The following is a 12,828-nucleotide window of genomic DNA, read 5'->3' on the forward strand; positions in this document are numbered from 1 at the left end:
GATATACAATAGTATATATTATACAATAGTAATGTTGACTATTTTAATAAGAATCCAAAATTAGCTACTCTAAATAAAAATGATCTTACCCTGCTACTGTAATCCAAAATAGTATTAACATTGAAAGCTTTTATTTTGTTATTTTATTTAGATATTTTGATAATCATTGCTCTTACAATTTAGTCTCCTCTTATGTAAAGGTTATCAGAAAGTAATAAGTACAGATAAAATTCAAGTGACATAAACACTTTAATGATATTCAGTAGTTCTTGTCCAATTTCATTATTATTACTTATGGTCATTTACTCCACATATACTACATAGGCAGAATGTGGATTTATTTCTTATCATGAGAATATTTTTAGAAAAACAGAGAATGCTAGTCTAATTGATCAAATTGCCAATGCAAAATTAAAAGTTATCTAAGACACATCTTTTTTATACCCTAAATAAAAAGCAACTATAGAAACATGATTTATATCTAAATGCTAGCAAAAATTCTTTTGAGAGTAAAGACATATTACAGGTAGTGAATAACTATTTTCTGGCACTTAGTTTCCAATATTCATATCCCTAAATGATCATCGAAGAATATGATGTATATATATATATACACACACACACACACAGACACGCATATATATATATCATAGAAATGATCAAAGTAAGGCATTTTCTCTAGGGGATAAGGTGACAATATTTAAATGGATACTTTGTAACATACCAGAGAACCCTTTTCTCCAGACTGGCCTTCTTTTCCAGGATGACCCTACATTTATTAAAAATATAGACTGGTGAGATGCAATATTAATGGTAATTTATATTATGAAATTGTTCCCTTTTTTCCCATCTGTTGAGGTTTTACTCTTTATGTTTCAAAATATATTGCACATTTTGCATCAGTGTATATGGCTTTAAATAACACTGGAAACTGTGGCATTTGGAAAGAAACATAGTAAGTTTATATTGCATGGGTATAAGTTTCATCAACTACATAATACACTTGAGCGAGAGCTTGGGAAAAGCACATAACACATATTATTCATCAACAATTCAACCCCAGTCTCATTTAGAGTATTACATAAAGGTGTTTCAATCTAACTTCTATTTTGCATATTGATCAAATAATCATACACACATCTTTAAAAAGCAACTAAAATACGTGGATATATATTTTAAAATATTGCAACATCATAAACACTAATGGTGTTTGTAATCAAGTTATCGAGAGTCACTAAATATTGCATAAAAACATACAGCTCCACAACAAATATACTCAATGAAAACAACTAGTTGCAGAATGAAAATTTTTGTACCCTAGCTCTGAGTAAGTAGTTTGAAGAGAAAAAAATAACAACTGTGGAGATTACATAATTACATTATTTATTACTATGTGATAAGATATAATAAACACTGCTATATTTCTAGAAAAGTAGGGAATCCCTGAAGGCAGAGGAATTTTCATGTAAGATGTCTGAGGAAACTTACAAAAGGTGAGGAATTTCACCTGGACTCTCAAGAAACATGTTCTTTGAAAAGGAAGAGAGAATGGAAAAGTGTTTTCTATGAAAAGAAAAGGACATAACAAAAGGTATAGCAATAGAAAATGTAAAGCACGCTAAGAGAAAAGTGAGTGTTAGGAAAATATGAGATTCTGGCCTAGGGTGGTCCAAAGCCCACTGGGAGCTCCTTAAAGAGTTTGCAATATGGAAGTGGCATGATGAAATAGCATTTTAGAGAGATCAATGTTTAATTATTGGCTCTACTGCTTTTATTACTGAATTCTTACAATCACTTCTAAAGCACATGTAAAATCTATTTTTGCAAATAACATATAGAAATTTTAATGACCAGGTAATTATTACTTACAGGAGGCCCATCAGCACCAGGGAGTCCTCCAAGCCCTGGTTTTCCTTGTGGTCCCTAATCAAATAGAGAAAAAGAATATTTTTCACTTAAAAATTGAAAATAATGAAAAGTCTGGCTTTGTACATAGTGATATACAGCCAATAAAATTCTTAACTTGAGTCACTGGCTTTCAAGCAACAAACATCTGAATACTTTTTAACATATTATGTAGAAGAAATGGTATATAAAGATAGATGAAAACCAAATTTAACATCTGTCAGAGACATGCAAGTTTTCATACTGCTTAATAGTCCTAAATGTGTCTTTTTAAATTAACAAGTTAGTTTTTGCATACCACAATAAACTGGAACTTATAGAATAAAAAGGAAAACAATATAGGTCAATATACAATCAATATACATTGATTTATATCATTGAAAAAGCAAATATTGGCTATTTCCAGCAATGATGTTAATAAGTGCCAATTCACAGGGAACTATATTCAATACCTTGTGATAAAACATAATGGAAAAGAATATGAAAAAGAATGAACTAAATCACTTTGCTGTACAGTAGAAATTAATACAACATTGTAAATCAACTGTACTTCAGTAACTATTTATTCAACAGATTAATCTGTGTTTAATCACAGGGGATTTCAAATCTCATTTAATTTGATCATTGGTAAGGTTGGAACATGCTAAGAATGACTATTACAAGAAGTAGACCCTTCAATGGGAGAAAAATTGGCTTTCTGCTTAGAATAATTAATTTTATCAAGTCTTCAGAGCCTAAGCCATTATTGCTTACTGGTCAAGTCATTAGCCAGAATTTAGAAACAATTAAAAGGGCAAGGATATATCAGCAATCCTAGATGCTGGATGTAGGAGGATTTTTCCATTCTTAGAAAGTATTTAGAAAAAGCATTGTATTCATATACATGAATAGTACAGAATTTAACTAGAAAGCCTCACTTAAATCACTTAACAAGAAAGTCTCACTTAAATCACTATGGAACAACACACAAAAATAAAGGTAACCTTTAAGTTGAAAATCTGGACTTTATAACTGAATTTAATTGCATCTCATTTACAGGATTTAAAAGATTCAATTCCCTTCACCACTCTGCAAAGTCATATACAGTTAAGTAATCTAACATTATGAAACAATTGTTATAAAACCTGTTTTTTTTAATGGCAGTATTTTGCCTTTCACTCAAATCATTTTTTCTCTCTCAGTAAATAGTCTTATTTCTTCAAAATAAAATGTAGATTACAAAGGCAAAACTATTCCAGTAATTATTATTATCAGCAGATATATTTCTAAGACCATGACCTTGTGTACAATACTACATGGATTTTATGTTGTTGCTATATATTTAAGGGTAGATGAGAAACACTAAAACTCTTGTACTATAGGATGATTTTTTTAATCAAGTTAAAATCAATCCATCTTTTTTAAAATAGAAGCTCCATGACAGTACAATATTTTGTCTGCTTTCTTAACTGCTTGGTGTCTCCCTACAGGAATGGGGACAAAGTTAAATGAATGAATGCCATATTTTAGATTTTAATAAAATAGTTATAATTTATTGTGTCTCTATGCACTATGTTAAGCAATATATATATATAATATATTTATATGTATAGTATCCATTTTAAGTCTCAAGCAATTCCATGAAATATCAGCATCAAAGAGCTTGAGTAATTAACTAATGTTAATACATCACAGAATTGCAATATAAATGAATCCAGATCTGTAGCCATATCGTCAAAGTCCTTGCCTTTAACTAATATATATTTCGTGTCTTGCTTTTTCTTCTTTAGCTCCTATAGTTATACAATACCATTTGTTTTCTGTAAAGCCATTAACATATGTGATGTAAATTCTGAAGCCATAAATTAAATCACAGGACTTAACAGTATATTTAAGTTATCAACGTGTCAGAAAAGCAATATAGTTGTCATGCATTTTAGTTAATTAGCTTGAACTTTATAAAATCTTTTATCACAAATATAATAACAGCATAGGCTATGATAACTTAGGACAAAAATATAAAAGTTATTGGGAATTAAAAATATATGACATTACTTAAATTATATTTAATTGTGAGATTATAGCATGATCCAACTGAAAACATTATTCACCAAGTTTTGAAAGACAAGGCTCTTGAGCCAGAATAAACAGAAAACAGTATATCATAAAGAAAATAAAAGTAATGTAGGTCCAAAATAAACTATATACCGTAAATGCAATACAAATAAAATGCATTTTCTTCATGTTCTTGAGTTTCTTTCTCCTTTTGAAGGAAAGAGGCTGTCTTTGGACTCAAGAGCTGGATATGTTCAAAGCAGAGAAAGAAGCGGCTTGTGCTTAAAGACAGCTCTCTTCCTACCACAAGAAGTGCAGTGAATCAGATTCTATATTTTACCTGTGACTCAACAAAGGGAATTCAGATATAACAGCTTTCCTTAAAAGCAAATTCTTCCTAGAAATCCAGTTCAGAGATGATAAAATTATTGTAGAAAATTCAATAGGCATATGCCTCAAGTGCAATTTATGGTTATGATGAGCTAATCCGAAATATGTTAAGAATATATGTCCAGATTAAGATCTCTGATCTAAAGCAAAGATTTTAAATCACCTTTGGTACCTAACATCTTAAATAAATAAACCATTTTCCAATAGCACTCTAATACTGTAAACATATGGAAAATATGCACAGAGAAAAAGTACTTTAAAGATCATTTAAGTTTGATATGCTAATTCTTAACGTTAATAATAAGTAACTTGGTAAGAATGTTACCAAAGGACTTGAATATATATTTTACCAAAGAGTATATAGAAAAGGTCAATAAGCACATAAAAATATGTTCAGCATCACTAATGATTAGTGAAATGCCAGTTAAAACCACAATAAGATACTATTTCACACCAACAAAAATGACCATAATCAAAAAGAGAAGCAATATTAGTATTGTTGAGAATCTAGAGAAACTAGAATCCTCATAAAATGCTGATAGGAAGGAAATATGGTACAACCACTTTGAAAAACAATTGGAAACTTCTTAAAATGTTAAATATAAATTTACCATATAACCCAGCAATTCCACTTCTAAGTATCTACCAAAAATAAATGAAAACATGTCTACACAAATACCTTTTTACAAATATTCATAGCAGCACTATTCCTAATAGCTGAAAAGTGTACATAACTCATATGTCCCTCAACTGCTGAATAAGTAAACAAAATGTGGTATATTCAATCAATGGAATACTACTTGGCAACAAAAAGGAGCAAAGTGCTGACACATGCTGCAATATGGATAAACCTCAAAAACATTATGCCAAATGAAGCCAGACACAAATGTCACATATTATATTCATTCATATGATTAAATTAAAATATTAATTTCGTTCCTATATCTTGTTCACATGAGATGTTCAGATAAGATAAATCTATAAAGATAGAAAGTAGATCAATGGTTGTCTAGCTTTGTGGGTGAAATGGGGAGTGCAAATTGACACAAGGTTTCTTTCTAGGGTGGTATAAGTATTCTAAAAATGTGATTGTGGCACAACTATAAATTCACTAAAAATCATTGACTTGTACACTTAAAATGAGTAAATTTTTAGGGTATGAAATTAACCCCAATAAAGTTGTTAATTTAAAAAATATTACATATTCATAGAAATCAACAAAAATAAGAAAAAATATATTAGAAAGAATTAGGTAACACTGTGCTGTAACTATAGGGGACAGGAAATATTACTTAGGGAATCTGTCAGAGGAGATAAGGACAAAAGACATCTCTTTAATTAAAAACTTATTCTTGTTTTGATCCAGACATTGAGTTATTAAAAAGAACATCATTTGCCATTTATACATGAGAAACGGTGGCAATAATAACGTCACAATTTTCCCTTAATTAGACCTTGCTAAAAGCCTTTTGTCACAAGCAAACCTAATTACATTTTTTAAATAACGAGAAATAAAAGGAGAACCAAAATAAAGAGAAAACACTCACTCATATCAGTACGTTTCTGAAATTAATATAGCTGAGAATGTCACATTTGGAAGTTATCCAAATGGAAACTCTGTGAAATTTTATCATTTACAGCTCAGAGACATATGAATGATTGCTGCTCACCCTGTGCTTTCATAATTTAACTCCAGATTAATTCTTTATATGCTGGGACATTTAAATATCTTATTAAAAACAGAAGGCAGGCCTTATACCTCCCTAAAGTTGACAACACAAGCTTGTTTACCAGACATTACTAGAACAACAGAATAACTTACTTTTTCACCGGGAGGACCAATTGGACCTTGTGGACCAGGAAGACCCTATTTTAAAAGAATTCATTTCATATGTCAAGAATCACATCACAAGAATACACTTTTAAAATAGTAAATGATTAGCCCTCTATTTTACATGAAATGATTTATGAGAATCTATATATATATTCCCCCACATTCCCCAGAAAGTTTTGCAACACTATGAGGGGTTTTACATAAGCTACTCTTCTGGCAATGGATATGTAATGTGATCCTATTCAGAACCCTCCTGCAGGTGTCCTGGCATTCCATGAACACCGAATGACTCATTTTTCTCTTGGAAGAAAGAGGCCTCTGCAAATTTGCTCAAATTTTTTTTAAAAAGGAAAAACAAAAAAAAAGAATCGTCTTCCTACATTCACAATAAAAACCCTTAGCCCTACATAGAAAATTCTGAGGCTGTCAATTTTCTTGTATAAAGATACCATCTTATCCCATTATCTCAAAAAAGCTGTGACGGTTTAGACTTACTTGAGGTCCTGGATTCCCTTGCTGACCTGGAGGTCCAGGTTCCCCTTGGGGACCCTGCCATAGGAAAATATAAAGAGTCTTTAATAACACTATTTCACATAACAGGTTTTTTCTTCTCAGTTGAAAAATAGTCCCCAAATCATGTTTCCCTATAGAGAATCCGGAAAATCTTGCAAAATATTAATGCTGGCAGAAGCACTTGGCAACACATTGTAAGAAATCTTAATTTTAGATTTAGCAGCAAAAGTGGTTAGTACTTAGATTACAGAAATGAGTTATCTTATGGATATTTTCTACATACCATGTTCCCTTTTGGTCCTGTGGGGCCATCCACACCTGCGATACCCTTCAATGATGAAAAAAATATGCTTGAGTGTTAACAAGTTCAGATGCTACAATGGAAAATTTAGAAGACTAACCTAATAATATGACACCCAGTAGCCTAGGTTGACTAAAAAATCATTTTAGAACTTAATGGAAATGAGGGAAAAAGCAAGGTCTATACTCTCCTCTCCATGCCCATGGAGACAACCTAACAGCATTTTCCACTGCGAGTTCGGAATTTGACACGAAACAATAAAATAGGTAAACTAAAAGGAAGAAAAAAGAAAGAAGCCAGTGGAGTAGGGTATGCTCAGTTAAACTGATAGGCAGCACCATTAGGTCTTAGAATATAACAGAGCAGTAAACCCTTGGCTGTCTACTGAAAGCTTTCACAGCCTCCTGGCTTTAAAAAGTCTGGTAACAAGCTTTCCCTAGGAAATCTTGAATGTTTTCAACAATACATACAGGCTGTCCTGTAGGTCCTGGAGTTCCCCTTGGTCCTAGCAAACCTCGTGGACCCTAGGAGGAAAAGAAAAACACATTCTCATAAGAAATGCCTTCAAAACATGCCTCTTCCTTTAAATAAATATTAATGTAATGTTTAGATTAAAATATTTGTTCATCTTCTTTTAATGGTGTTTAAAATGCCATTTTTATATGACACAAATATCCAGTGTTTATATTGATCCAAAAGCCACGATGGACAAGAAAGTCTTTAATACAGAAGCCGTATCTTTTATTTTTATAAATTTACATATGAATCACTTGGGAAATTTTAAAAATAGGAAATATTTTGATGCTTTAAATAAGTCACTTTTGTGTCATATTCCAATTTGAATAGCAACACTGAATCTTATTAAATCTTATTATTCAATAAGTTAGACTACACAAATAGAAGAGTCCTGATTCTCATTTATTTTACAGTTAAGTAAATTCCATCATGAAAGAATATTCTACTGAGAGAAAGAAACAAACAGCTGGATAACTATGTTAGCAAGATTATAGAAACCATTTGCTTGATTTTTAAAATTATTATGACTTAATTAATTTCTTCTATTCTTCTTCCCCCTCCTCCATTTGTTCCTCCTTCTTTTCCTTCTTTAGAAAAGTGAATACAATGACTTACTGTCATATTCACTTGAGCTACTATGCCTTTTAGTTGACAGGCTCTATAATGTGGAAAACTAGGACTAAAACTAGGAGGCCTGCTTCTAGTCTGTTTCTTTGATTAACTAGCTTTGGGTAAACCTTTCCAATTCAGTTTCCTCATTTGTAAAAATCAGTGGAAAAAAGGATATAATCTAGTAAATTTTACAGTTCTATCTGGTATATACTAAGCACCTAATTTTTGTGTTTCTTCTGATAATAAGATTAATTTATCCTAAACACATAACTAGATTCTAGAGCTATTGATGATATAAAAACTGAAACAAAACAAAAAACAGCAACAAAAACTAGGTAAGGTTTTTGCCTGACAAGATGTTATATCCCACAATTTTTTCTCTTGATTTTCTAAGACTTTCTTTAACAAAAGAAGAGCTCTCAGTATCATTTTTAAATGTTTTTTTCACATAACAATTACCTGCTTAGCTTAGGCAAGACGGCAATAGTCATCTGAGTTTATTATTGACTTTATATATGTAACACCAATCACTATTCCTTCAAAACGGGGTATTATTTAAAAAGAAAAAAAAGAAAGTTGCTTACAGCTTCACCTGGAAGACCCCTTGGTCCTATTTCTCCATCTTCTCCCTGTCATGGACAAAATGAGTGGGAGAGTGATGCAATCAGACAATGTAACATTTCAGCATGATTTTGTTCTATGTTTTAATTTTAAATATTTCTTAAAAGAAATGAAGTTTAATATACCCGCATTCCATCTTCGCCAGGAGGACCAGGAGGACCTTGGGGACCTCGTTCACCCTATTAAATAAATCCAAGTATAAGTAGAACACAAAATAAACTAGAATGTTTGTCTATCCTACAGCTATCCTACCAAATATAACGGAACATTTGCAGAAAAAACTTATGCTCTATTTTCCCTCCTCAAAAAGTTTCAAAGATAAATCATAATTTTACATTAACTGGCATTATATATTAGTATGCTAGGAAAAAATGTTCCCCCAATTTTGAAAACAAAAAGGTTTAAATGAAATTCCCAAATAATTTTCAGACATTTAATTATTACAAACTAATAGAAAAGTATTTTGCTGAAGACTGTCTTAAACATGGATACACTTTGCTGATTTTTATTTAATTTACATTTTTTCTGCTTCTAAAATAATTCTTATTAAATCAGCACAGTTCTAGAAGACTAAAGAAATTTTTGGAGTTTTTAAAAAACAAAATTATATATTTTTCTCAGCATGTGATAGGCACTTGCTAGACATTCATAGTGCTCTCTTTTCTTTATCTTTCTATTTTTTTATATTCTCCAATTTCCTAATGGTTGTCCCATCTTCCTTCTTAACTTTTGGAGAAGAAAAATGTGAAGATCCAATTCTGATCTTTTTTCGAAAGACCACATCTTTGCTTAATTTCCCACTAAAAATATTGACTGGATTGCCGTTCAACATTGTATTTTGTTTAGCCTTAGTGAATTATAAGCTCTTGCACTGGACTGCAAACTAATATTATCACAAAGAAGTAGCTTGTGGTGTCTCAATCTACTGGAGCCATCTAATTAGTATAATAAAATACAGTGCCCAGTATATTGTTATATTAATGACAAACTGCCTATAGATGTCCTCTTTTGAGTATATTTCCACAGACAAAATGTAATAAGGAAATTGAGGCAATTATCAAAAAATTAGAGGTAAAATTAAATCTCCACACTTATTCTATAAATGTATTTTCCATATACGTGTACATAAAGATTCCACATCAACTTATATTTGTGTAAACTGAATATTTTAATGTCTAAAAGAAATTAAAGAACTTATATGAGTATCACACATATAATTCTACTTATCTTTCTTCAAGTATCTAGTAGATGTACTAATTTATATGAGTTCACAAATACTTAAATTAATTTTCTTCTTATATCTTAGTGTATCAATATTTCGTAGTATTCCTGTATTATCCCAATATAAAAAGTATAAAATGTACAGAATGGTATATCTTACCCTGTGACCCTTGTCACCTGGCAGACCTGGAAGTCCATCAAATCCTCGATCCCCCTGTAAAATCACCATCATCATCATCATCATCATCATCATCACCGTCATCATTATCATTACATTTCCAGCCTATTTCTGTACTGTAATTTGAGTGTGAAATGTTCTTTCATATCAAGAAACTCTATTTTAAAACATAAAAATTTCAGGGGTGAACTGAGATATGAGATCTGAAAATACAAATGTATGAGATGAGCTCCCGACCTTGGCCCCGGGTTCTCCTGGCATTCCTCTTCCTCCATCAGCACCCGGACGACCCTGATAATACCAAGAACATGACTAAGCAAAAGGGATTCCAAATAGACAGAATAAAAGAAAACAAAATAACTGATGATTTCAGATGACCTCAAAATGTACAATGAAAACTAACCATACCCTTTTTCCAGATTTTCCTATTGGACCAGGAGGACCTTGGACACCACGAGGGCCCTATACAAAACATCATAATTAATTAACTTTATAGAATTCCTGATCAGTAAACTTAATCAAATCAAGAGAAAGGGCTTTAGAAATTTATATCTTCTTAGCTTTACCTTAATCATTTTAACACAAGAAAATTATTTCTTATGTAAAATTCTACATAAAGCAAAAAGACAAGAGAATCGATTTTTCCAAATGGTTTCTTGCCAAAAAGGAGTCATGCTATTTTATTAAGTTTATATAGACATGCAATTACATTTAAACAAAAGGCATATAAACTGATATTTTAAGTTTGAAAAAATCCTCAATTACTAAATATATTCTCAAAACCTTGCAGTTTTACATTTCACTTGACTGAAAACACTTCCATTTTATTCCTCTTCTCTTCGCCTTCACCTTTCTCTTCATTTTTTGGAGATCCTATTCTGGATATTTATTCTTTTATTGCAAGTATCACATTGAATTATAATTGTCTTTTTTTCATAGTTCAATCTCCCATTAAATTGTTAACTACTGTGATTTTGGACTAAATATTTTTCTCCATTATACTCCTATAATTTAGCACAGTGCTGGTACATATTTCTTTCAATCATCTACAAAATCCTGGAGGATCACTTGGCAAACCTTAATTCAAATTATTGACTGGCACCATGCCATGTCAGATTAAAGTTTAAAGATTCTCAATATCTTTCTTGAAGCAGTATAGTACAGTGTTATATCAATATACAATGTCTTATTTGTGAATTAATATATATTTTTTTAAATAAAATTACACAGCTAATAATAGATCCAATATAGATCCAGTAAAAATAGTATATAGGCCTTTGTATTTAATTAACTATACCCTTTTTAAGTTTAAACAATATGCATATAATGAGTGAGGTAGAAAATGCAACGCATATTTGAAATTACAAATAATTCTTATGATCACTGTGAAATGTTGATTATAGAAATATGAAATTAAGGTTGCCTAATAATTAGAGGTTAAAAGAATATAGCTTTTAAAAAACTATTGCAGCAAGAAAACTCTATCCTAAAACCCAGCTGGAAGGCAAGGAGCAATAATAACAGGACAAATCTTGTTAGTTTTCAATGAAAATGATCCTTCATTTGATATTGCATCTCATTGGAGTTAAGGAAAACTGCAAACACCATGAAATCTACTGCAGCATGTTTTCAGATTCATCCATTTTGTAAAGAGGTGAGTCTGACCCAAAAGTTCATAAACTTTGCAAAAGACATATCAATATTTTTATGCAATTCTCAGTTAAGGTACAAATGTTTTCCATTTCTTTATGGCAACATTTAACAAGCACGAAAAAGAAGGTTGCCACATTCTGTGCCACCCAAATATCTTTCTAAATTTTGGGGGGATTTTTTTCTCATTTCAAAATAAACTGTGGTGCATCCAAACAGGGGAATATTATACAGCAACAAAAAGGAATAAACTATTGATGCACTCATCAACTGCAACAAACCCCAAAGGCATTATGCTGAGTGAAAGAAGCCAGTCTCAAAGATTACATAATGTATGATTTCATTTATGTAGTATTCTTGGAAACACGAAACTGTAGTGATGAAGAACAGATCAGTGCTTGTCAGGTATTAGGGGTATGAGGAAGTTGTGACTGTAAAGTGGCACCAAGAAATTGCTTGGGGTTATGACTGTGGTGGTGGTGACGAAGAATACATATAGGTGTTCACATTCAAGTTTACATTATAATATTGTTAAAATAAAACTAATTTAAAAAAAAGAAAAAAATTAGTTGGATGGCCACTTGAGAGCTCCTGTAGCCCAATCTGAGTTTATATGTATTGAGTATATCAGAAAGCATTTTCATTAAAAATGAATTTTAAAAATACATCACATTTTGCTTTTACAGTTTTCTAGAATAAGTATAATTCATAATGTGCTTATAATGAATGTCTCTATCTACTTATTATCATTCAAGAAAAATAATACTTTTAATTTGGCACCATGTAAATATAATGTAAGATCTTTTTAAGAATTTCAGGTCAGACGTTTTCAATTTCTCTTAATTTCCTCAGCTCTACAAAGGGCTTAAAATTAGCTTCTTTTAGGTATATTAAATATTTTTTCTGAGACAATTTACTAGATTTTATTCTCCATAGGAAACATGTTAGGCTTGTGGCAGGACCACTATAAATACAATTGTAATAGTGCTTCTCTGTTCTGTACAATCTCAAGCCAATCTAATGTTCTGAAGACCTATTACTATCAAGACTTTC

General features: G+C 31.1%; 1 protein-coding gene across 2 annotated transcripts in view; it reads right to left on the bottom strand.

Annotated features, from left to right (window-relative positions):
• Positions 1–12,828, bottom strand: part of COL11A1 (collagen type XI alpha 1 chain) — a 195,323-nt gene that overhangs the window by 97,341 nt on the left and 85,154 nt on the right. For both annotated transcript variants that reach the window (XM_027114503.1, XM_027114504.1), the window contains exons 16-26: positions 10,534–10,587; positions 10,363–10,416; positions 10,108–10,161; positions 8,852–8,905; positions 8,690–8,734; positions 7,448–7,501; positions 6,960–7,004; positions 6,659–6,712; positions 6,152–6,196; positions 1,870–1,923; positions 725–769 (exon numbers count right to left, since the gene is read on the bottom strand). In XM_027114503.1, coding sequence (XP_026970304.1) covers positions 725–769; positions 1,870–1,923; positions 6,152–6,196; positions 6,659–6,712; positions 6,960–7,004; positions 7,448–7,501; positions 8,690–8,734; positions 8,852–8,905; positions 10,108–10,161; positions 10,363–10,416; positions 10,534–10,587 — 558 coding nt within the window. The remainder of the gene's footprint in view (positions 1–724; positions 770–1,869; positions 1,924–6,151; positions 6,197–6,658; positions 6,713–6,959; positions 7,005–7,447; positions 7,502–8,689; positions 8,735–8,851; positions 8,906–10,107; positions 10,162–10,362; positions 10,417–10,533; positions 10,588–12,828) is intronic.

The sequence above is a fragment of the Aethalodelphis obliquidens genome, unplaced genomic scaffold, assembly GCF_003676395.1.
Source record: "Aethalodelphis obliquidens isolate GAN/ISIS:26980383/991018 unplaced genomic scaffold, ASM367639v1 scaffold13, whole genome shotgun sequence".
Taxonomy (NCBI): Eukaryota; Metazoa; Chordata; class Mammalia; order Artiodactyla; family Delphinidae; genus Aethalodelphis; species Aethalodelphis obliquidens.